The sequence below is a fragment of the Onychomys torridus genome, chromosome 16, assembly GCF_903995425.1.
Source record: "Onychomys torridus chromosome 16, mOncTor1.1, whole genome shotgun sequence".
Taxonomy (NCBI): Eukaryota; Metazoa; Chordata; class Mammalia; order Rodentia; family Cricetidae; genus Onychomys; species Onychomys torridus.
This window is the reverse complement of record NC_050458.1, coordinates 44,378,618-44,400,352: the sequence shown is the minus strand read 5'-3', so window position 1 is coordinate 44,400,352 and position 21,735 is coordinate 44,378,618. Positions and strand designations below refer to the sequence as shown.

At 51.9% G+C, this 21,735-nt stretch overlaps 3 protein-coding genes across 4 annotated transcripts in view; 1 reads left to right on the top strand and 2 right to left on the bottom strand.

The window, feature by feature from the left end:
- Window positions 1-2,427: 2,427 nt before the first annotated feature.
- On the bottom strand, window positions 2,428-10,328 carry Polr2f (RNA polymerase II, I and III subunit F). The gene is made up of 5 exons (XM_036209027.1): window positions 10,219-10,328; window positions 7,492-7,561; window positions 5,373-5,503; window positions 2,824-2,895; window positions 2,428-2,598 (listed from the first exon to the last, which is right to left on the bottom strand). Exons 1-5 carry the CDS (start codon window positions 10,236-10,238, stop codon window positions 2,508-2,510), a joined length of 384 nt encoding a protein of 127 aa, XP_036064920.1. The 5' UTR covers window positions 10,239-10,328; the 3' UTR covers window positions 2,428-2,507.
- A 38-nt stretch (window positions 10,329-10,366) lies between these two features.
- Window positions 10,367-17,693, top strand: C16H22orf23 (chromosome 16 C22orf23 homolog). 2 transcript variants are annotated; one of them, XM_036209025.1, is made up of 7 exons: window positions 10,367-10,498; window positions 10,661-10,772; window positions 13,047-13,109; window positions 15,919-16,101; window positions 16,630-16,758; window positions 16,865-17,037; window positions 17,173-17,693. In XM_036209025.1, exons 2-7 carry the CDS (start codon window positions 10,670-10,672, stop codon window positions 17,242-17,244), a joined length of 723 nt encoding a protein of 240 aa, XP_036064918.1. In that variant the 5' UTR covers window positions 10,367-10,498; window positions 10,661-10,669; the 3' UTR covers window positions 17,245-17,693. The 2 variants fall into 2 exon arrangements, with proteins under 2 accessions (XP_036064918.1, XP_036064919.1); XM_036209026.1 differs by having other exon boundaries at window positions 10,367-10,772; window positions 16,937-17,037.
- Window positions 17,694-17,979: 286 nt separating this feature from the next.
- The window catches only part of Micall1 (MICAL like 1), a 29,476-nt gene continuing 25,720 nt past the window's right edge, over window positions 17,980-21,735 (bottom strand). The window contains exons 14-16 of the mRNA XM_036208139.1: window positions 21,538-21,652; window positions 21,333-21,379; window positions 17,980-20,225 (exon numbers count right to left, since the gene is read on the bottom strand). Coding sequence (XP_036064032.1) covers window positions 20,104-20,225; window positions 21,333-21,379; window positions 21,538-21,652 — 284 coding nt within the window. The 3' untranslated portion in view covers window positions 17,980-20,103. The remainder of the gene's footprint in view (window positions 20,226-21,332; window positions 21,380-21,537; window positions 21,653-21,735) is intronic.

Here is a 21,735-nt window from a genome sequence, read left to right as displayed (position 1 = left end):
GTTAGGCCTCCAGGGGAGTGGCATCATTGCCTGATGCTTTGGGAAGCCGGTGCCCTGAACCACTTGCCAAGCTCTTCTGCTCCACATCATCCCTCCATCTCCATCAATCCTTGAAGCTTGGTACAGGAAACCATTGCTTTTTAACAATAGCTGATGCAGGGTCAGACCACCCAAACTACACAGAAGCTGATTTGGGTTTTATTGGCCTTTAATAGATCTTTACCTGTTGGATGTGACTCATTGCTTCACTTCTATTAAATCTTGGGGCCTAGCTTTCCCTGAGCGAAGTCCAGGTATATGCATCTATGTATCTGAGTATCTAATAAAGGCTGAGAGGAAAGGGGTAGGGCCTTGCATATGCCACTGAGTGCCCCCTCCTCCTCAGCTCTCTTCCTCACTCATGCACCATGTCCTTCACCCATCACAGGAGTCAGGAGACTCCCGATTCCCCAGATAAAACCAAGAGCCAGTGACCTGGGGCATTCCCTAGACCAGGAACCCTAGGAAAACTTTTTTGATTTAGCAATACTTTTTTTTTTTTTTTTTGGTGGAGCTGAGGATCGAACCCAGGACCTTGCGCTTGCTAGGCAAGCGCTCTACCACTGAGCTAAATCCCCAACTTGGCAATACTGACTTTTAAGACCCTCTCCTGGTTGCAGGTTTTCATCTTATGATGCCAGCACTGTCAGATATGAAACCACCTCATACCAACCTTTCATGCTGACACTCACTTGCCCCTCTACTGAAAAACAGGACATCTGTCCTCTTCCAGTCCATGTACTACTGCTCCTGCTCGACAGGGAAACTGTAGGCAGCTGGCAGGATAGAGGGGCCCCATCAGGAGCGGGGGCCTGCTACCTCATGAGATGACCATGGAATCTTGGCAGCAGGAAAATGGAGGCCAGCATTAGTGGGCTGTCCACACCCCTTGGACAGGTTTGGCTGTGCTTGGGGACAGCAGCAGCTCCAGAGTCAGGTGTTTTTAAATGACCTTAAACCTAAGGAGCTGGGAGGTTCCACATGCTGGCAAGTGATGGTATATTCCGCAGGAAGACAAACCCAGACCCGGCCAGCTGAATGAGGGGCTTCTTGACAGCAGCAGAATGCAAAGGGGGGTTGGGGGGGAGCGCTCTCTTCTCCATCTCCTTACACCCTATCCTCTAAGGGTTAACACCCCTCCTACCCAAGCTCCATCTCCCTTTAATCACATCTGATACTGAGCGGCCCAGCAGGGAACAAAGGCCCCATTTAGAGAAATGGGGCCGAGAGTGACCCCCGCACTCTGGGGTGGCTGCCTGGATGCCAGCACAAAGGCGGCATTTCAGAGCTGAAATTTCAGCACCCAACTTGATTAAAGGATTCCAAAGGCTTGGAGGAGGGTGGCCGGGGTGCGAAGTCTGTGACTCCCGGGATTAACCCTCATCCAGAGCAGCAAGGACCTCTCCTACTCCTGTGGCCACTCATCCTTCCCACCCTGACCAGGGTGCCCACACATGTGCCCACACCATGCCTCCTCCTTGGAGTTGCAATGATCAGGCTAGACTGCTCAGAAGCCCATCTTCCTTCTAACTATGCCAGTGTCCATGGCTGTCTTTTCTAAAAAAAAAAAAAAAAAAAAAAAAATCTCATAGCCCAGGCTGACTTTGAACTCACTGTGTGAGGCTCCTGCCTCCGCGCCTCCATAGTACTGAGATTATGGCTGTACCCCACCATCCCCAGCTGCACACACATCTCTGCCACAGGATGTGAAAGGAAGTGGGATGCACAAAAGTGAGCCCATTGCCAAGTGAGGCGGGAGAGGAACTCCAACTCCGGCTGAAGCCAAGGGCACATCATCCCAGCTCAGGTCTGAGAAGCACAGGTGGCAGGCCAGGGAGGGCCAGGGAGGGCACTGTGTGGCACTGGTCTGGGACGGAGCTGGACAGGTGCTTGGTTCTTGCCCAACAGGGCTGTCTCTGCCTGGGGACAGTGGGGGATCACTGCACCCCCATACTTCCTGCTAGGGCACCACTCCTGAAAGGGGATCTGAGTCCTTGATAAGAGCTTGAGGCAGGTCCCGAGGAACAATGGCTAGCTTGATGAGACCTGCTCTGTGATACTCCTGAGAAGGGAGAAGCCCCTGCAGCCAGTCCCCACTGGAAAGGAAATTGGGGGTCTCCATGGCAACCAGCTCCCTGGGCACAAAGACTCATCTGTCTGCTGAGAAGGCAGCTGAGGTGTCTCGCCTGCAGCAGCTTTTGCTCTGGTGCGTGGGGAGATAGAGGGAGGGATGGGGGACTCATGAGGCCAAGGGCCTTGGTGCTTCCGAAGAGCTCACAGTCAGAGAACCACCTCGATGTGGGGACTACCTCGATGTGGGCCACTCCCCGCAGCAGGACAGGAACAAGGAAGCAGCAGGTGGCGGCACTGTGGACAGCAGGCACAGAGGGACGGGAGGGGGATGTTTATTATTTACATATTGAAAGTGGGCATAGAAATGGTGCCCAGGCACAGTCCAGGAGCTCTGCTCAGTCGGTGATGATGAGCTCGTCCACGCCCCAATCTTCATAGCTTCCATCTGGCAGGTAACGGCGAATGATGATTGGGATCTTCCGGGCCCTGTTGGGAGAAGTCACAGGACATGGGGGCTGGTGCCCGGGCTCTGCAGCAGAGAGCAGGTAGTAGAAGAGTATGCCACATAAATGCCCCCCCCCCCCAATTCCTGGGAGCCCGACTATGAATGAGTCAGAGATCTACAAAGATCAAACCACCTTCCCCAGACAGAGAGGCCTGAGAGCTGCATGCTGGGCTCTGGAGGAAGGGACCACGGTCTGAGGGACTTACTTGAGTTCCTTCATGGCGATGAGCAAAGGGTCCGTCTCCCCCTCCAGCTCCACCATCACGGGGGCACACATCCTGCAGGGACAGGAGAAAACAAGGCTCAGAGGTCACTATGGTATCCGGATCCTCAGAGGAAGGTCCCCTAGGCAGGCAGCTGTGGTGGCAGTGGTGTGCAGGGAGCAGGCCTGCAGACTGGATTTAAGTTCTGCCTCCAAGGACAAGCCCTAGATTTCTCTCCATATCCCAACAGCCTCATTTAAGATGAAGACAGTCGGTATTCCCTGCCTCACCGGGAAAATGATCCCAAAAAACTGAAGACTCCATGTCACTCACTGTTCTCACCTTGATAGTCTTTATTCATTTGACGGCTCTGACTTCTGAGGAAGCTTAGGTACGGAAAGGTGAGTAGCCTGCTCAGGGTCACACACAGGCAGAGGGGCAGAGCTAAGACCATTCTCCACACCAGTCCAGCCCCACAAGCCCTTCACAGCAACACCCCCAGAAGGGCCACACTCCTCCAGCCTGGTTAGCGTGGTGACGGTACTGGAGGGGGCCTTTGGAAGGTCATGAGGGTGGGACCATTGAGGGTATAAGTGGCTTTATAAGAAGAGGAAGAGAAATCTAAGCCGGCAGGGTTGCTTGGTCTCACCAGGTGACACCCTGCCATGTTAGGATGCAGCTCGAGGCCTCACCAGGTGCAGGTGCCATGTTCCTGGACCCTCCAACCTCCACAACAGCAAGCCAGACATACTGAGCCGGGAACCCGCCTCAAGTACTTGTCACAGCCACAGAAAACAAGCTCAGGTACCTGCACATCACTTCTCCTGAGTCCCTCTCTCCACAAGCCTGAGAGGCTCAGATGTCCCCACTCTGGAAATGACTGTCTTCAATGCCCCATTAGTTTACATACACCTTTCGTGGCACCAAAGCCACTAGACTACTGTCCACAGCAGACCATGAGCTTCTAGTGGCCTAGGACCACACATGGCCACTGTAAGGGCCCAGATCCCAGACAATTCTTGGTCTAAGAAAAGGCTCCAACACCAAACAAGGAGATGTCAACCAGGTGCCATCTCCTAAGAAAGATACCTCCCATCACCTTGCTTACACCAATAAATTCGGGGTTACTAAGAAGCACACCAAATCTAGGGCTCACACCTTCCCCAGACCATCCGGACAGATTTTTTTTTTTTTTTTGAGACAAGGTTTCTCTATGTAGCCCTGGCTGTCCTGGAACTTGCTCTGTAGACCAGACTGGCCTTGAACTCAGAGATCTGCCTGCCTCTGCCTTTTTTTTTTTTTTTTTTTTTTTGAGACAGGGTTTCTCTGTGTAGTTTTGTACTTTTCCTGGAACTCACTCTGTAGACCAGGCTGGCCTCGAACTCACAGAGATCCACCTGCCTCTGCCTCCCGAGTGCTGGGATTACAGGCATGCGCCACCATGCTCCGTTTTTTAAAATGGGTATTTTGCCTGCATGTAGGCCCATGCCTTTAAAGAGCATCCTGGAAATGGAGGGACAGATGGTTGAGAGCCACCATGTGGGTGGTGGGAATCAAACCTGTGTCCTCTGCAAGAGCAGCCAGTGCTCTTATTGCTCAGCTGTCTCTCCAGCCCTGGGACAGAATTTCTCATGAAGGTCTCTGAGGACCACACCTTCAGAGCTGCTGGGGACGTCGGGAAACAAGCAGTTTGAGAGCAACACTGACTGGTCTGTTACTAAATATTCTGATCTCTCTTCTCAGGAGCCTGAAATTTTTCCAGGGGCAGAAACCAAATGTCTTCCCTGAATAACAAAATGCCCCTAAAACTTGGGGTGTAGCTCAGCAGAAGAACACGCAGGCCCTGGGTTTAGTCCCTAACACCAGACATAAGAGGAGTGACTGGGTTTCGATCATCATGGCCCCTACCCACATGCAAAGTGCAAGTGTGGGCTAAGTCTTGGGCTGCAGCCACCACCAATGAACATGCCACTCACCCAGCCAGCAAGAGGTGAGCAACATCAGCCACCAGGTGGTGCTAGTGGGCCAGATGAAACCCAACCGGAAGCAACCCAAGCACCTAAGCAGAGGCACTGCTCAGTGCTGTGCGCAGGACAGGCAGAGCGCCACCAGAGGGCATGAGGTCCCTGGGGAAGGAGCACAAGCCTGGACTATGCTGGAGCCCTCTCACTCCCAAAGACAACGGTGACAGTGGGTTCTCCTGGTGACAGTGGGTTCTCCTGGATTGGCGTTTGTCTAGACACTTCACATTCCATGAATGCTCCACACTGGTTTATCAGACACGTCAGTTTGGGTGCCTATCCTGGGTCTCGCTCTGTAGACCAGGCTAGCCTCGAACTCACAGACATCCACCCACCTGTCTCTGCCTCCTGAGTGCTGGGACTAAAGGTGTGTGCCGCCACCACCCGGCTTTCATGGCCTGTTTTTTACACCACACCACAGGCTCCCTGAGCCCGGCACAATGCCTGGCACACAGAGGCTGGACAGGATCAGCAGGCTGGGGCTCACAGCGACCTAGCTGACAGAGAAGACAGCAGAGAGACAACACTTACGCGATCTGGAGAGCCCGGGTGCCCAGCACACGGGCTCGCTCGTACTTGGTCATGTAAGGAGTTGTGATACGCTTCTGGTTGGCCTGCGGTCGCTCACCAGAGGGGAGGATCTCGACGTTCTCCTGACCTTCCTAGACCAAGAAGAGGAAGAGGGGAGAGCTCAGGCTCGCTCTGGGCCAGGGAGGAAGATGGTGACATTGGCACTTGCCACCTCATCCATGCTTCCCGGATGTCAAGACTGCTTCCAGAGCCAGTCAACCTGACCAACGTCTCCCAGCTGGCAGTAGAGAGGACTCAGGACTCTAGGGCCAGCTGCCCTGCCCAAAAGAAGGCTGGCCCTGTACGGGACGAGCACAACCTCAACAGGAAGTTGCATAAACACCAGATCTTTCACAGACGGCAACTGAGTCAGTGGGTCGAGTGACTGCACAGGGTGAGGGGAGTCACACACACACTGAGCAACAACCCGCCACACATCTACACATCTGTCCAGCTAGAGATGGAGGACACATGGGCCCCGGGTTCCGGCCTCTGCAATGCAATGCATGCATGCACGCACGCACACACAAATAAGAATCTGGGGGTTGGGGATTTAGCTCAGTGGTAGAGCGCTTGCCTAGCAAGCGCAAGGCCCTGGGTTCGATCCTCTGCTCCAAAAAAACAAAAACAAAAAAAATCAGAAACAAATAATAATAATCTGGCCAGAGCCGGGTGGGTCTCTGTGAGTTCTGGTCTACAAAGTGAGACCCAGGACAGGTACCAAAACTACACAGAGAAACCCTGTCTTGAAAATCCAAAAGCATCACTACCACCCACCACTCCACCACCCCACCAATAAAAGAAGGAAAAAAAGAAAACAACAACAGAAATCTGGCCAGACACTGCCATGGATGCTGAGACACAAAGCCAAGGGTTTCTGACAGCAGAGTCACGACCTAGAGAAAACAGAGGCACTGAGCAGCACACGCTGCCAGGGGCGTGCACAGCCTATGACGAGGGTTCACAGGATTCCAAAGCCAAGACTTGGGTTAGGGTACGGCCCAGAGAGTAAGTGCTGGGCCCACACAGGAGGACCGCAATTTGGACCCTTCGTCTGCATAGACGAATCTGGGTGGATAACAGCGCGCGCGTGTGTGTGTGTGTGTGTGTGTGTGTGTGTGTGTGTGTGTGTGTGTGCGCGCGCCTAGAACCACAGAAGTAGGAGGGCCAGTTCTGGACTGGCAGCCTCGTGGAAGCAGTGAGCCCCGAGTTCAGAGAAACGCTGTCTTGAAAATGAGACGGAGAATGACAGAGGACACCTGACAGCAACCTCTTCCCCTCCAAATGCACCGCACACAGACACGCGTGTGCATGCACACAAAAAATACTTTAAAAGAACAAAAACTGCCAGGGGGCTGGAGAGATGGCTCAGTGGTTAAGAGCACTGGCTGCTCTCCCAGAGGACCCGGGTTCAATTCCCAGCACCCACATGGCAGCTCACAACTGTCTGTCACTCCAGTTCCAGGAGATCTGACACCAATGCACAGAACATAAAGTTAGAGCCGGCGGCAATGGCGCACGCCTTTAATCCCAGCACTCGGAGGCAGGTGGATCTCTGTGAGTTCGAGGCCAGCCTGGTCTACAGAGTGAGATCCAGGACAGGCTCCAAAACTACACAGAGAAACCCTGTCTGGAAAAACCAAAAAGAGGGGCTGGAGAGCTGGCTCAGCGGTTCAGAGCACTGACTGCTCTTCCAGAGGTCCTGAGTTCAATTCCCAGCACCCACATGGTGGCTTACAACCACCTGTAATCTGGTGCCCAGCAATAGTATTTTAAGTGCTTGGGATAGAGTAGTGAATAAGAAACCAAAGCTATTTCCACCTGGACCCATGCCTTTAATCCCAGCACTCAGGTGGCAGAGGAAGGCTGATTTCTGTGAGCTAGAGGTCAGCCTGGTTTAAACAGTGAGAGTTCCAGGGCTATAAACTAAGAACAAGTCTAAAAAACCTCATACATAATAAGATACAACAATCCCAAGACATAGCTGTGGGATACATGGTCCTGGAGAAGGAACGGCAAAGCCTTTTGGCAACCGTCACCTATCCGGGTGCAGTGTAAGAAGCTGAGGGCGGCTACTGACCTCCTCGGCGTTTTCCAAGTCATCTAGTCCTTCGTCCTCCTCCACATCGTCAAAGTCATCACCATCGAAACTAAGCCAGAAGAAACTAGTGGTTAGAACATCACTGGCCAGAATGAGGGATGCAGCGTGCTGTCTCCGCTGTGATGCAGGAGGGACCGGCAAATCTCAGCGAAGACATCAAACTCTACCTCACTTTATGCCTTCAGTCTTGTCCCATCTGACCCCAAACGATGCGAGGACGCGTTCACTGCAGATTCCCTCGTGAGAACTACTTCAGTCAGCATGTAAACAAGTACTTTTCTGATCTAGGGATTTTTTTTTTTTTTAAGGTTTATCTATGTGTTTATGCGTGTGCCTGTGGAAGCCAGAGGGAGGGTGTCCCCTGAAGCTGGAGCTGTTCAAGCTGGAGCTGAGCTTTCAGTCCCTGGGAGAGCAAGTGTTAGAATTCACTAAGCCATCCCTCCAGTTTGAGCCCTATTGGAAGGGGAAAACTATAGATCTGAGGGTGATGGTGCACTCTTGTAGCCCTGACATGTGGACCATGGGAGTAGGAGACTCAGGATTTTAAGCACAGCCTGGGCTACATAGTGAGATTCTGTCTCGAGAACAAAAACAAACAAAGTTTACTTCAGGGCTGGAGGAATAGCTCAAAAGTAGTGCATACATAACATGCATGAAATCCCTGGGCATTTTGATTCTCAGCACCGAAACATTACCACCATTACCCCACCTGGCCCCTAGGGAAACACAAACACAAACACAAACACACACACACACACACACACACACACACACACACACAACACACACACATTATTCTCTTCTCCCTCCTGCTACAGCCTAATTCCATGTTCCCTAATTCCATGTGGTGGGGGGAGGGGGGGGAAATTAAGGGCCAGGTGACATTGTCATCCTCATGGCTTCCAGTTACCAGGCTTCTAAAAATATTTTTATTTGCTGGGCGGCAGTTGCACATGCCTGTAATCCCAGCACTTGGGAGGCAGAGCCAGGTGGATCTCTGTGAGTTTGAGGCCAGCCTGGTCTACAGAGGTAGTCCAGGACAGACACCAAAGCTACACAAACCCTGTCTCGGAAAGAAAAAAAATTTTTTAAATTTATTGTTAATGTGTGCATGAGGTGTGTGTTCGTGCAGGCCCACATATACCACCAGGACAACCTTTCCCATTCTCTCTTTCTGCCACAGGTTCCAGGGTTCAAACCCGGGTGTCAGGCTTGTACGGCAAGCTCCTTCAACCATGATCAATCTCATCAGCCTCCTACAGTGCAAGACGTGAAGGAGCAGCCCAAACTCACTGCCTGTCATAATCCCCCCTCAGTAAGACTTCTGTCACCCCAGCTCTGCTCACTGATTGCCCCCCCCCCCTGTTTTTCTAGACAGGGTTTCTCTGTGTAGCCTTGGCTGTCCTGGAGCTCGCTCTGTAGCCCAGGCTGGCCTCGAACTCACGGAGATCCGCCTCCCAAGTGCTGGGATTAAAGGCGTGCACCATCACCAGCTTCACTGATGATCTTTTCATTGCTAAACCCTTTCCACTCACTCATCTGGCAGCTAGCACACTCGGCTCCCCACTCTGGGGGGCTCTCCTCTTTTCCCCAGTCACCTACTAGCCATCTCTTCTCCACTGGCAATCACTACCCTGGTCAACACTCCCATCTCTGCTTTCACGGTATTTTCGCCTGTGGTTGGTTTGTTTGCTTATTTTGGAGACAGAGTCCCACCCTGTACACTATGTAACTCTGACTTCTAGCTCCCGATAATCTTCCTGCCTTAGCCTCCCCAGTGCCAGGATTACAGGCCTTAGAGGCAGGCCCTCCTTGGGTGGGTTCATCTTATAGCTTTTCCTGGAACCGGGTATTGCCTGCCAGTAAACCTATCACAGAAGCTGTGTCTGGGCCTCTAATCCGGTCATGGCAGCTGTGTGGTCAGGCTGTTTTGTGCCCCCCCCCCACATATGTATGTATGTATGTATGTATGTATGTATGTGTATGTGTGTATGTATGTATGTATGTGTGTGTGTGTGTATGTATGTATGTATGTATGTATGTGTGTGTGTATGTGTGTGTGTGTGTGTGTGTATGTATGTATGTATGTATGTATGTATGTATGTACGTACGTACGTACGTACATACGTACGAACCAGGCATGGTAGTTCATGCTTTAATCTCATCATTTGAAAGACAGAGGTAGATGGATCTCTAAATTCGAACCACCTGGTACACAGTGAGATCTGGTCTCCAAATAAATAAAAGAAAAATATGTCCAGAGTTCGGTCGAGTCTGGCGGCTCACACCAACACTTGGGAGGCCGAAGCAGGAGGACTGTGGCGAATTCAAAGCTAGCCTGAGCTACACAGTGAACTCCCGGCCAGGGTGGGTGTCAGAGAGAGACCCTGCCTCAAACAACACTAAACTTTGTGTTCTCCGGAGTTCCGCCTCACTTCTGGCCACCTCTGCCACAAGCCCGCGCCTGCTCCCAGCCTTCCAGGCCATTCTCTGGACCGCTTCTTCCGGTTTCCACGACTACGCCTGCATTCCCTTCCAGAAAGGGGGTGCGCGGAGGGCAAGGGCTTCACCCTGCACACTGTCCCCCATTGCACCGCGAGGAAGGAAGTCCTGAGACTTCGCCCCACAGACCCAGGAGCTGGGCCAGCCTGTGCTCCAAGCACCCGGCTCGCACCACGACCCCCTGCCCTCCGAGCCCGCGCTCACTTGTCCTCGTTGTCTGACATGATGCCTTCGCCGCACTGGCCGGTCCGGAGCTCCGAAGAGCGAACCGCGCGCTTCAAGTTCCTCCGGCACCACGCGTGCTCTGCGCCTGCGCCGTGACCCCAAAGCAATCACTTCCGGGAGGCCGCCAAGGGCGAGGCGCAAAGGCGCCCGCGTGGGGGCGTGTACGCTAGTTACCATAGTAACCCGATGCGCTTGGTGCGGGCACGGACACTCTGGCATCCCCGAAGATCTCTTTGAGGAGGGCGCTGCCACGCTTAGGGTGAGCGCTCCGCCCGGGACCGTCACGATGGGGACTGTGGTCACTGCGCTGTCCGGAGCCAAGGGTTCGGGCACCAGCTTCTCAGACTCCCAGGGTGCTGGCGATGAGAGGTCGGGACTGCGGCGCGAGACCAGGGCTGGTCATTGCTTCTCTCCCTCCTAGGGCCTTCCCATGGCTTCACAGGAGAGGGTGGACGCAGTGACCAAAGGAAACGGGTTCCGGCGCTGCCGTAAGCAGGTCGCTTACACGCCGGGGACCTGCGAGCTGCTCAGAGGTCAGTGCTTTTGGAGGAGCAACGACAGAACGGTGCTGATTTCCTTCAAGAGAGTGGGTTTCAGAAAGGTTCCGGAGAGGATCAAAGGCCAAAGGACGGAGAATTCGGGGGTGGTTGGCAAATCTTTTACATTGCACTTTCAATGAAGTCTACCTCCTCCCCACCACAGTAAGACTCACCAGTAGCAAAGCCAGTTCCCCTCACGGGGCTTAGCATGTTATATAGTCGGTCTTATAGGCGTTTGGTTCCCCAGCTATCACCTTCTTTTAAGATTTATTTATTTTTATTTTATGTGCATTGTGTTTTGCCTGCATGTATGTCTGTGTGCAGGTGCTAGATCCCCTGGAACTGGAGTCACAGACAGATGTGAGCTGCCATGTGGTTGCTGGGAATTGAACCCAGGTCCTCTGGAAGAGCAGCCAGTGCTCCTAACCACAGAGGCATCTCTTTGGCACACCAGCTATCACCTTCTAAATGGTAAATGCCACCAAGCAGAGAAAGTGCCTGTTTCTGCCCACAATTGTGGCTCCAGCCTCTGATGCATGAATGAACATAGATACATTCATTGATGCAACAACTTAAAAACCTAATATGTCAGGGGCTGGAGAGATGGCTCAGTGGTTAAGAACACTGACTGCTCTTCCAGAGGTCCTGAGTTCAATTCCCAGCAACCACATGGTGGCTCACAACCATCTGTAATGAGATCTGGCTCCCTCTTCTGGCCTGCAGGGATACATGCAAATGGAACACTGTATATGTAATAAATAAATAAATCTTTAAAAAAAAATCCTAATATGTGATTTGGATATTGTCCTAGGTGCTGGAAATAGTGTTTTGGGGATTGCAAAACAAACCACCAAAAAACAATTCTTGCTCTCATAAACTAATAGTACAGGAAGTTAACAAGAAAGAATTATAGAGCTGGAGTGTAGATCAGTAATATAATATATACTAGGCATACATGAAGCCTGAATTTCAATCCCAGCACAACACACACAAAAACATGTGTTACAGTTGGAGAGATGGCTCAGTGGTTAAGAATATGTACTGCTCTTCAAGAAGACCCGAGTTCAGTCCCCAGCACCCATGTTAGCCACTCACCAAAATAATGTGTGTCTATCTATTTTAGGCAGATATAATGATATGCAAGCTTGCTGCTTGAGAGGATTGCCTGAGCCCAAAAAAGCTGGCCTGAATAATTAGTAATACCCTGTCTTTAAAATAAAATAAAATAATCCCCCATCCCTCTTTCTTTCCATCTCTCCCCCCACCTCTCTCTGTGTGTCTCTCTCTGGCTCTCTGGCTCTTCATCTCTCTATTATAATAAACCATTAAAAAATAAAAATAAAAATAAAATAAAACAAAAAGGGTGTAGAGATAGCTCAGAGATTAAGGGCACTTGCTATTCTGGAGGACACAAACTCAATCCCAACAACCATGTCAGGTGTCTCAAAACACCCTATAACTCCAGCTTCAGGGGATTCAGTGCCTTTTGCTGGCCTCCACAGTCACCCATACACACACAGGCATACTCATAGACACAAACACTTAAAGCCAAGTGGTGGTGGTGCACACCTTTAATCCCAGCACTCAGGAAGCTGAGGCAAGTAGGTCTCTGAGTTTGAGGCCAGCCTGACCTACACATGGAGTTCCAAGATAGCCAAGGCTACACAGAGAGACCCTGTCTTGAAAATAAATAAATAAATAGATAAATAAATAGATAAATAAATAAATAAAATTAATAAAAACCTTAAAAAACCTTTTAAAAAGCCATATATAGGGGCTGGAGAGATGGCTTAGAGGTTAAGAGCACCGACTGCTCTTCCAGAGGTCCTGAGTTCAATTCCCAGCAACCATATGGTGGCTCATGACCATCTATAATGAGATCTGGCGCCCTCTTCTGTGTACATAATAAATAAATAAATCTTAAAAACAAAGCCATATATAGTGGCTCATGACTTTAGTCTCAGTACTCCGGAGGCAGAGGTAGGTGGATCTCTGTGAGTTTGAGGCCTGCCCAATGAACCGTGTTCCAGAAGTTAGGCTACATGGTAAGACCCTCTCTATAAATAAATAGAAAGGTAGATAAGTGAACAAATAAATAGAAGGAAAACCCCTAGAGTGTCATGTGCTCTAGAGAAAATGGAGTGGACAGAGGAGCATGTGAGCTTAGTTCAGAGTCGGGGAGGCAGTGCTCCAGTGTGCTGCTGAGACTGGGGAGAGCAGGGGGTCTGCTGCAGCTCAGGGGGGCTCACGGAGTGCTTTGTTTTGCAGTGATGATGAAGGAGTCCAAACTGACTAACTTCCAGCAACGACACATCATGGATACCATGAAAAGTAAGGACAGTCACTCTAGAGACTTCCTGGGCAGAGGGACCAGGGATACATTTTTTTTTTCCTATTACTTATTTTTTTCTCATGTGCATGGGTATCGGGTCCCCTAGAACTGAAATCACACACGGCCGTGAGCGGCCATGTGGGTGCTGGGAATTGAACCCAGGTCTTCTGGAAGAGCAATCAGTGTTCTCAACCACTGAGTCATCTCTCCACCCCTCCTAGGGATACATTTTTAATGCTCCTCTATATGAAGGAGGAGGGAAGTTCATTTCAAAGGGCAGAGATGAAGCCAGACATGATGATGTACACCTCTAGTCCCAGCACTCGGGAGGCTGAGGCAGGTGGATCTGTTAGTTCGAGGCCAGCCTCGTTACAGAGTGAGTTCCAGGACAGCCATGGTCATTACACAGAGAAACCCTGTCTTGAAAAACAAAAACAAACAAACAATAAGTTCCAGGTCAGCCAGGGCTACATAGTGAGACCCTGTTTCATAAAAATGGGTTGTGTTGGGGGGGGGGGAGCTGGAGAGATGGCTCAGAGGTTAAGAGCACCAACTGCTCTTCCAGAGGTCCTGAGTTCAATTCCCAGAACCACATGGTGGCTCACAACCATCTGTAATGAGATCTGGCGCCCTTTTCTGCATGCTTAATAAATAAATAAATCTTTTTTAAAAAATGAGTTGGGGAGAGTGCGGCAGGCTGGAGAGATGACTTAGTGGTTAAGAGAAGGCACTGCTCTTGTAGAGAACCTGAGTTTGGTTCCCAGCTCCCATGTTGGGTGACTCACAGCCTCCTGCAACTCCAGCTCCAGGGCCATCCTATTTCTTTGGCCTCAGTGAGCACTGCACTCATTCAGAGACACACAGGCATATACCTATCTATATATGACTACAAATAAAATAATTTTTTAAAGAAAGGGTGTAGCCTGTGTAGCCTTGGCTGTCCTGGAACTTGCTTTGTAGACCAAGCTGGCCTGGAACTCAAGAGATCCACACACGGTGGTAAAGAACACCTAGTGTTGTGGTAGAGACCCTGGGTTCAGTTCCTAACATCTACGTGGTACCTCACAGCCATCTAAACTCTAGATCCAAGTGATCCTCTTCCGGCCCCTGTGGGCACCAGAAGAGGTTTGTACATGGTGTACATCCATACATGCAGGCAAACATTCACACACATAAAATAAAAATAAATAAACCTTGAAAGGCAAATCTTCCTTGAAACTCCATGGCTTTGGTGACTTCCCTGAGAATTCACTGTCTACCTCTCCTTAACCAAAACCTACCATTGTTTTGTAGCTTGGTTCAGGCCACAGATTCTTCTCCTTCACCTGAATGCCCAGCATCACTGAGGCCATAATTATTTGCTTGATGAGCACGTACTCTGGGAGGAGGTAGACCTGGGGCATGGGACCGTCCTGACTTGGTTCCGTGAAGGGAAGGCGGGTGGAGGGTGATGGCAGATTCACCCTGCAAGCCCACAGGACAGAAACCTGTTACCCTTCATGTCCCTTGTTCACCCTCCCACCTGGTCAACAGCCCTGCAAGCTACAACCTGACCCTGACCTGATCGCTTGTCTCCTCTGCTCCCCACCAATGCTGCATGTTATTTGAAAAGCTGCTTCCCTTGGCCCTAAATGAGATTTTCAATAGCAAAAAGGGTAACTCTTCTCCAAACCCTCCAATGGAATAAACTCATCCTTCCAGGAGCTTCCATAAGTCCTGATCTCCGTCCCCCACCCCATTAGTCCTTGGGATGCTCCCTAGATATGTGGGCATGCACTGCCTCCGCACCTGCAGCCCAGCTGTGCTCTCTACCTCAGAATAACCACAGCGCTGGCTCTCCACTCTCAGCCTTCTCCAGTGTTACCCTCTTACAGAATACCCCCCCCATTCAAAACTACAATCTGGGCTATGGTTTTGGCTCAGTCGGTAGAGCCCTTGCCTCAGATGTACTAAGCCCTGGATTGCATCCCAGCACCAGGTGTGGTGGCACAGGCCTGCAATCCATGCACTTGGAAAATAGAGACAGGAAGAACATCTTTAGCTTTATAGGGAGTTGGGAAGCCAGTCTAGATAGAGACCTTGTCTTTTAAAAAAGCCAAAACCAAAACATAGGGCTGGTGAGAAGGTTAAGCAGGGAAAGGTGTTTGCTGCCAAGTGTAACAATCTGAGCTTAATCCCTGGGACACACATGGTCAGAGAGAACTGATTCCTACAAGCTGTCCCCTGACCTCCACACTCATACACACACACACACACACACACACACACACACACACACACACACGTGTGATAAAACAAAACAAAACAAAAAAACACAGAAATAAAAACAGCAGGCCAAAGACTCAGTGTATAAGAATGTTTACTGCGGCATTGTCAGAAGTAGTAAAAATCCAATCAACAAAAACAAAACAAAACCCAGAGAAAACCTGAATGACTAGCTGAATAAATAGTGTGATCATTCTAACAACTAGTACACTGCTATAAAAAAATAAGTTACATATCAATGCATCTTTACAGAAAGTTGGTCATGACAAATTGGTAAGTGAAAAAGGGTCTGTTATTGACCACATGGTATGATCCAGTGTTTAAGAACCATAAGTGTACACACCGAACAAGAAAGACATCCTTGAATGTGTTTTAGAAGCATCAAGAATGAGGAGCAACCACCTACTTGTTACTACAGCCTGCAGAGGGCAGGCTCAGAAGGGCCTGGAGACTTGCCCATGCTGTCTGACTTCTAGCTGGCAGCTACTATTTCTTTGAAAAAAAAAGACAAACAGGGCTGTCACCTGACTCTTGTGTTCCCAGGAGGGGCCCCTCTGCCCCTGCAGTGCAATCCAACATCCAGCCAGAGGAGCTCTCCTTCCAAACAGCCGGCTACAGCCACCTACCTGCCTCCCATCCTGGCTACCCACTCCCACCTCCGGCCTGCAAGCATGTGCCGAGCCAATGGGGCATACAGCCGCGAGCAATTCAAGCCTCAGGCCACCAGTAAGTGACGGGCTTGGGCTAGGGGCTCTCTCCATCTTCTGGGGTTAGAGCAGCCTGGGATAGACAGCACCATTCCGGTAGAGGGTAACAAACCCAGGCTGGTTGCAGAGCAAAGCAGGCAGGTGGCCCTCTTCATCTCCCTACAGCTTTTTTCAAATTAATCCAGCTTTCCCAATCCCAGAGGGATTTAGCTGTCAGCTGCTTATCCTCCTGGTCCCTCAAGGCTGTCTCCTCTGTATTTGAGCCCACATCTGGGAGCCCCTCCTTCTGGTCTCTAATACTGCTTTTGGCCCAGACCCCCCAGCATCCCCACCTCAGAGGCCTGCGTTTCTGGGTTCTCTATTAGCTCTATTAGCACTGCAGCCTTTTCTTGGTTGTTCAGCTGCTAACCTGACATGTTCTGCTGGGGGAATGGGGGGGAACGCTGGGTCTGCACAAGCCCTCGCCTCACAACCCAGACACCCTGCAGTGTGCAGACAAGGGAAACAGCTGTGCTGCACCTTAACAAGACCATTCCTGTCCCTCCAGGAGATCTGGAGAAGGAGAAACGAAGACTCCAAAATATCTTTGCCACTGGGAAGGACACAGAGGAACGGAAAAAGGCTCCCCATGTGCGGCAAGAGGACCCAGCTCCTGAGCTGGACCGGTTTGAAGAACGTGAGCGTGTGTGTGTGCGTGTGTGCGTGTGTGCGTGTGTGCAGTGTGTGATGAGGCTAATGAGAGCAACATGACTTGATACAGACCTTCCCCCACTCTCCCTCAGAGACCATGCGCTGCCTGGGCCCCTGTACACTCCCACTGCCCTGTGCACTGATGGCCCTTCCCCTCTGTGCAGTGGTGAAGGAGATCCAGGACAGGAAAGAATTCTTGGCTGCCATGGAGGCTCTGGGACAGGGCAAGCAATACCGGGGAATCATCCTGGCTGAAATCTCCCAGGTAGGAGAGCCCAAGAAGCAGGGACAGTAGAGCCAAATGGGAGGAGCCCCAGCCAGCTAGGCTAGCCTCTTGGGTGGCAAGCTCCCACCTCACTGCCCTGCCATGACAGCAGCTCTTCCTGATGGCTCTTTGCAGAAACTACGGGAAATGGAGGACATTGACCGCAGTAGGAGCGAGAAGCTTAGGAAGGCTCTTGCCACCACTTAGTCCAAGACAAGGGTGGGCCAGCCCAATGTGACCACCGGAGCTCTTCACTTCGCCAAGGAGTGCCATCCCCAGGTCTGCCCACCCACAGGAGCCACACCAGACCATGACGCGGCACTGTCTTGGAGCACAAGACAAGACACTGCCCAGGGATGCAGAGGCCTCAGTGGTGCCCCTGAGCTAGGTCACAGCCACAGTGTTGAAGCCTTCTTCTACAGGGGAAAGAGCCCCAGACACACCAGGTTGACACCCAGGCTCACCACGTTGGACATTTGCCTAAGGCCGCCCTGTCTGGCTCCCCTCCTGCCACAGCTGGCCTCCAGGTGCTCTGTGAACATGATTCTGTCCTTCCTATATCTTAGGATCTACTTCTTTGCCTTCTTGTAGCCTTGGGCAAATGTTTAACCACATGATTAACTGGCCAATAAAACACATTTAACTTGGTCATGACAAGTGCCGCCTTGTTTCCACAGGGATAAAGCCTATTTATTCAGAATCAGAACCTGTCCAGCGCAGATGGGTTCTAACTGCTGTTTGCATATTTCCAGAGGAACAGAGAAACAAAGTTCCTGAGCAGCCTGCAGTCAGTGCTAACCCTCAAGACTGAGGTGTGAGCCGGGCGGTGGTGGCGCATGCCTTTAATCCCAGCACCTGGGAGGCAGAGCCAGGCGCGTCTCTGTGAGTTTGAGGCCAGCCTGGGCTACAGAGCTAATCCAGGACAGGCACCATAACTACACAGAGAAACCCTGTCTCAAAACCTTCCCCCACTCAAAAAAAAAAGTCTGAGGCATGAAAACTCAGGTCCCCCCAAGACACGCTATCCAGGTAGTTAGCCACAGATGCGCCCACTTGGGGTTAAAAGTCAACTTCATGGCTTCCACCAAACGAAGACCACAGGAAGAAACATAAATGGAAGGAGCCATAATGAAAGGGCCCTAGCAGGTGTCACAGCCTTGGTTCCAGTTCCATTCGAGTACCTCTGAGGCCCCAACCTGAAGGTCAAGGAACCCAACAAGGAAAGCAGCCCTGCTCCCCACCTGGTGCGCCAACCCCTCTCCCCCAAACCGATTACTGCATGCACCTTAGTGTCCTTCCTTCAGGCTGCTGGCATTGACCAGCCTGACCTTCACTAGTTAGTATTCTATCATTTCCCTGTCTCTAGAAATGGAAACATTTCCTGCACCTGCCACAAGTCCCATAATTCCAATAGAACATAGAATCTGTCTTCTTGTCAAGAATAAACATCGCTACTATGCAGCAGCCAGCAGATAAGGGTCAGGTCAGCAGGGACACACCCTCCAGCTCCCAGGCCTAGCACACTAGAAAACCTAGGACAAGCGTAGCCCACCGGGGCCAACTTAAATTTGATGTCAGCATTTACAAATTGTGCCTGTACAAAAACTGGATTCTGGGTTTCTTTTGAAAAGTGGGCAAGATTTGGCAAGCCTGCGCCCACGTTCACAGATACAGGTGACTTCTATGAGAAAGGCTGTTCTCTTGAGACATGGAAACTGTCCTTGACACTGAGACAGCATAGGGGAATCCTCTCTTGGGTTCCAGCAGCCGGGTCACTGAGCTCCTCTGAAAGACCTCGGAGGTGGTGGCCCTGCCTCCAGGTCAACAGCTACGTTTGGAAAGACTGTCAGGGGCTATGTGGGAGTGAGCAAGCACCCAAACAGGAAGGGAACCCTGCTCAATGGTAGGTAGAGTGGTGGTCAAGTTCCCAACTGAGTGGACAGCCCTGGCCCTCCCGGGGGACCAGACACCTGGCCAAGAGGTGGAGCACAGACAGGCAGAAGGGGAACAGATGTGGATGTGCCCTAGTCTACTGGGCACTGGCAACTGAGGTACAGTGCATTCCTTCCCTGGATGCACAGAGTGAGAGCACTGAAGACCCGGGAGCAAGAACGGTGCTTGGACCATAAGTTGCCTGGCATCTTCCCCAGGGAAAAGAGGCACCACATCACTCTTCTCCCAGAGACACTCAGTGGCGAGTGGCCATCAGTCCTTGGAGGGAACAAACAACAGAGAGACAAGGCTGACGGAGCACGGAAAGGAGTGTCTGTCCCCAGGGCATGGGGGGGGGGTGGGGCAGAAAGCCTGTCCATCCCCTGGGCATGGAGCAGGCAAAAAGCCTGATACACACAGGTCCTTAGAGAACAAAGGTTAGCACCCGGGCCAAAGCACGCCTTCCTAGGCTAGTCTGGTCACTGCCTCAGCAAACACCAGGTCCCTGTGTGGTGGGCGAGACTTCCCATGGAGCAAGGGAGATGGGGGAAGAGCTCCCTACAACTTGGAAGGGAGAGGAGGCAGTACATTCCCAACTGACGCAACACAGCGCTCACTGAGGGGCCGGAATTTGAGACTTCCCAGAGCTCCTGAGTGAGGGGACATGACTTTCCAGGGTATCTGTGTTAGACAGGGAGGCAGAGACTAAGGGTCAGGGTGAGAAGGAAGAAGCTGGGCAGCCAGCCTGCTGCTGGCTTCTGCAAGGTGCACACATCCCAGGCCCGGGCCTGCCTTGGGCAGGAGGAACAGCAGAGACTCCATCTGGCCTGGTTCAGAGGAACAAGGAGAGCGGCCGACTCTGCCTAGACCCTCATCCCTACTTGCCCCTGGGCCTGTCACAGCAGCTGGAGTCAAAATCCAAGGGGGCAGGCGTAAGTCACAGCTGTCTGGGACACAGGGAAAAGGGAAGAGAACTTTAGCCCAGACCAGCTGGCAACCCCAAGGAGGGCAAAGCTCACCCAGGACTCCCTCCCGAGGTCATTGTCCCCCTTGGCAAGTCTTAGGGCAGCAGAGCACTGCTCTGGCCTCGAGGCTCCCAGAGAGGAGAGGAGAGGAAGTCGGCTTCCTCTGCTGTCAGCTCTTGTCCCCAGGCTCCTTGCTTTTGGTGTCCCGCTTGTTTCCCAGAAGCTTCAGTAACTTCATGGTCTTGAACTTGCCTTTCTTCTTACCCTCAGACTCAGCCTCTCTCTGGAACTCTGCAGCAAAGAACAAAGGTACTCAGCCTGGGAGGGAGGGGAGCAGCAGGGGGGCAGGATGGAGCAGTGGCCAGTGTCACTGAGCAAGTGTGTGTCCATCCACGCGCCAGGTCATATCACTATACCCAGTTTCCCTTTCCTCCCTGAGATCCACACCTGTGAGAACAATCTGGAACCTCTGAGGCGGCGGTGCTCAACCTGTGGGTCACATATCCTGCCTATCAGATGTTACGACTCATAACAGTAGCGAAATTACAGTTATGAAGTAGCAATGAAATAATGTTACAGTTGGGGGGTCTGCACATGAAGAACTGTATTAAAGAGTCACAGTCTTAGACGGCTGGGAACCACTGCGAGGTGTAGCTCACTTAGTGTTCAATAACTCAGGTCACCTGTACTGAGGTACACAGCACTGTAGGCTACAACAGAAATACCAACTGCCAGGACTATGGGACACCTCGGAAGCTATCTGCCCACCCCTCAACCTCTCACAAGGGAAACGTGTGCCTTTGAAAGAAGCAACACCAAGCATGCACTTGTGGGTGCCTCGTCCCAGGCTGGTGTTTTACACAATCAGCTCTCGAAGCCTCAGTCCACACCGGGGAGAGCCGTCACAACACAAGTGAGGTGAGGTGAGGGCGGAAGAACTGGCTCAGCCACTCGGAGCTTGTGTCGGAGCAGGGACCAGAAGCCAGTGAGCCACAGGTGGAACCAAGGTCAAGCCCCAAGCCTCAGCTCCCAGGGCGGCAAGCTTTGCCACTCCAGGCCCTCTGATCCTGAGCAAGCTCTAGGTCCCCAGGCCCCTAAGGCAACCTGCAGAGCTCTGGAAAGAAATTCTGCTCAGGGCAAAACCATCCTGGGCCAAGGCCCTCTGGTGAGCCAGAGTCCTCCTGTGGACACAGGGAATCTCCTGGCTCCCCTCCCAGCCTGAGACACAGCCTCCTGGGCTTCTCTCACTTTACTAGGCTCCCAGCCACACTGGGCCTGGGAATTTGCATCACAACCACCATCCCAACAGTAGGGCTTGCTCAGCCTTCCATCTCCAGGCTGCAAACACAGGCTGCAGCTCACACGCAGGCGCTGGCCCCTCCTCAGGTTGAGTCTCACCTTTCTTCCTGATCATAGCTTCCAACATCTTGTCTTCCTCCTCTTCCCTGGGGTAGAAAAGACAGGCTGAGTGCCCACAGCAGGAAGGAATCAGGCCCCCCAGGACTGGAGAGGCTTGAGGGAAAGCTGGCAGTGAGGGCGGGGCCCACTTTCTCCCGGGCTCTGCCAGGAACCGGCTCCACCCGCGGGGTCCCGGGCACGGCACCTCTGGCGGTCCTCATCCAGGCAGTTGACAATGGCATTGCGCTGCTCGATGAGCGTCACAATCTCCTCCATCAGCACCTTCTCTCTGTCCCGATCCTCCTCAGTCCAGTCCTTTTCTGCCAAAGGAGAAAGCCAGGGTGAGTGGTCTGGACCCTCTTCTTCACAGTAACAGGGCACACCACCTGAGTGCCTGGGAAGA

Excerpts from the sequence above, each read along its gene's own strand:
- C16H22orf23 (XM_036209025.1), top strand. The coding sequence starts at position 10,670 with ATGGCTTCACAGGAGAGGGTGGACGCAGTGACCAAAGGAAACGGGTTC. Across the intron at positions 16,102-16,629 it reads ATTCAAGCCTCAGGCCACCA|GAGATCTGGAGAAGGAGAAA; the intron begins GTAAGTGACGGG and ends CTGTCCCTCCAG. Across the intron at positions 17,038-17,172 it reads TCCTGGCTGAAATCTCCCAG|AAACTACGGGAAATGGAGGA; the intron begins GTAGGAGAGCCC and ends GGCTCTTTGCAG.
- Polr2f (XM_036209027.1), bottom strand. The coding sequence starts at position 10,238 with ATGTCAGACAACGAGGACAA. Across the intron at positions 5,504-7,491 it reads ACTTGGAAAACGCCGAGGAG|GAAGGTCAGGAGAACGTCGA; the intron begins GTCAGTAGCCGC and ends TTCTTGGTCTAG. Across the intron at positions 2,599-2,823 it reads ATCGCCATGAAGGAACTCAA|GGCCCGGAAGATCCCAATCA; the intron begins GTAAGTCCCTCA and ends TTCTCCCAACAG.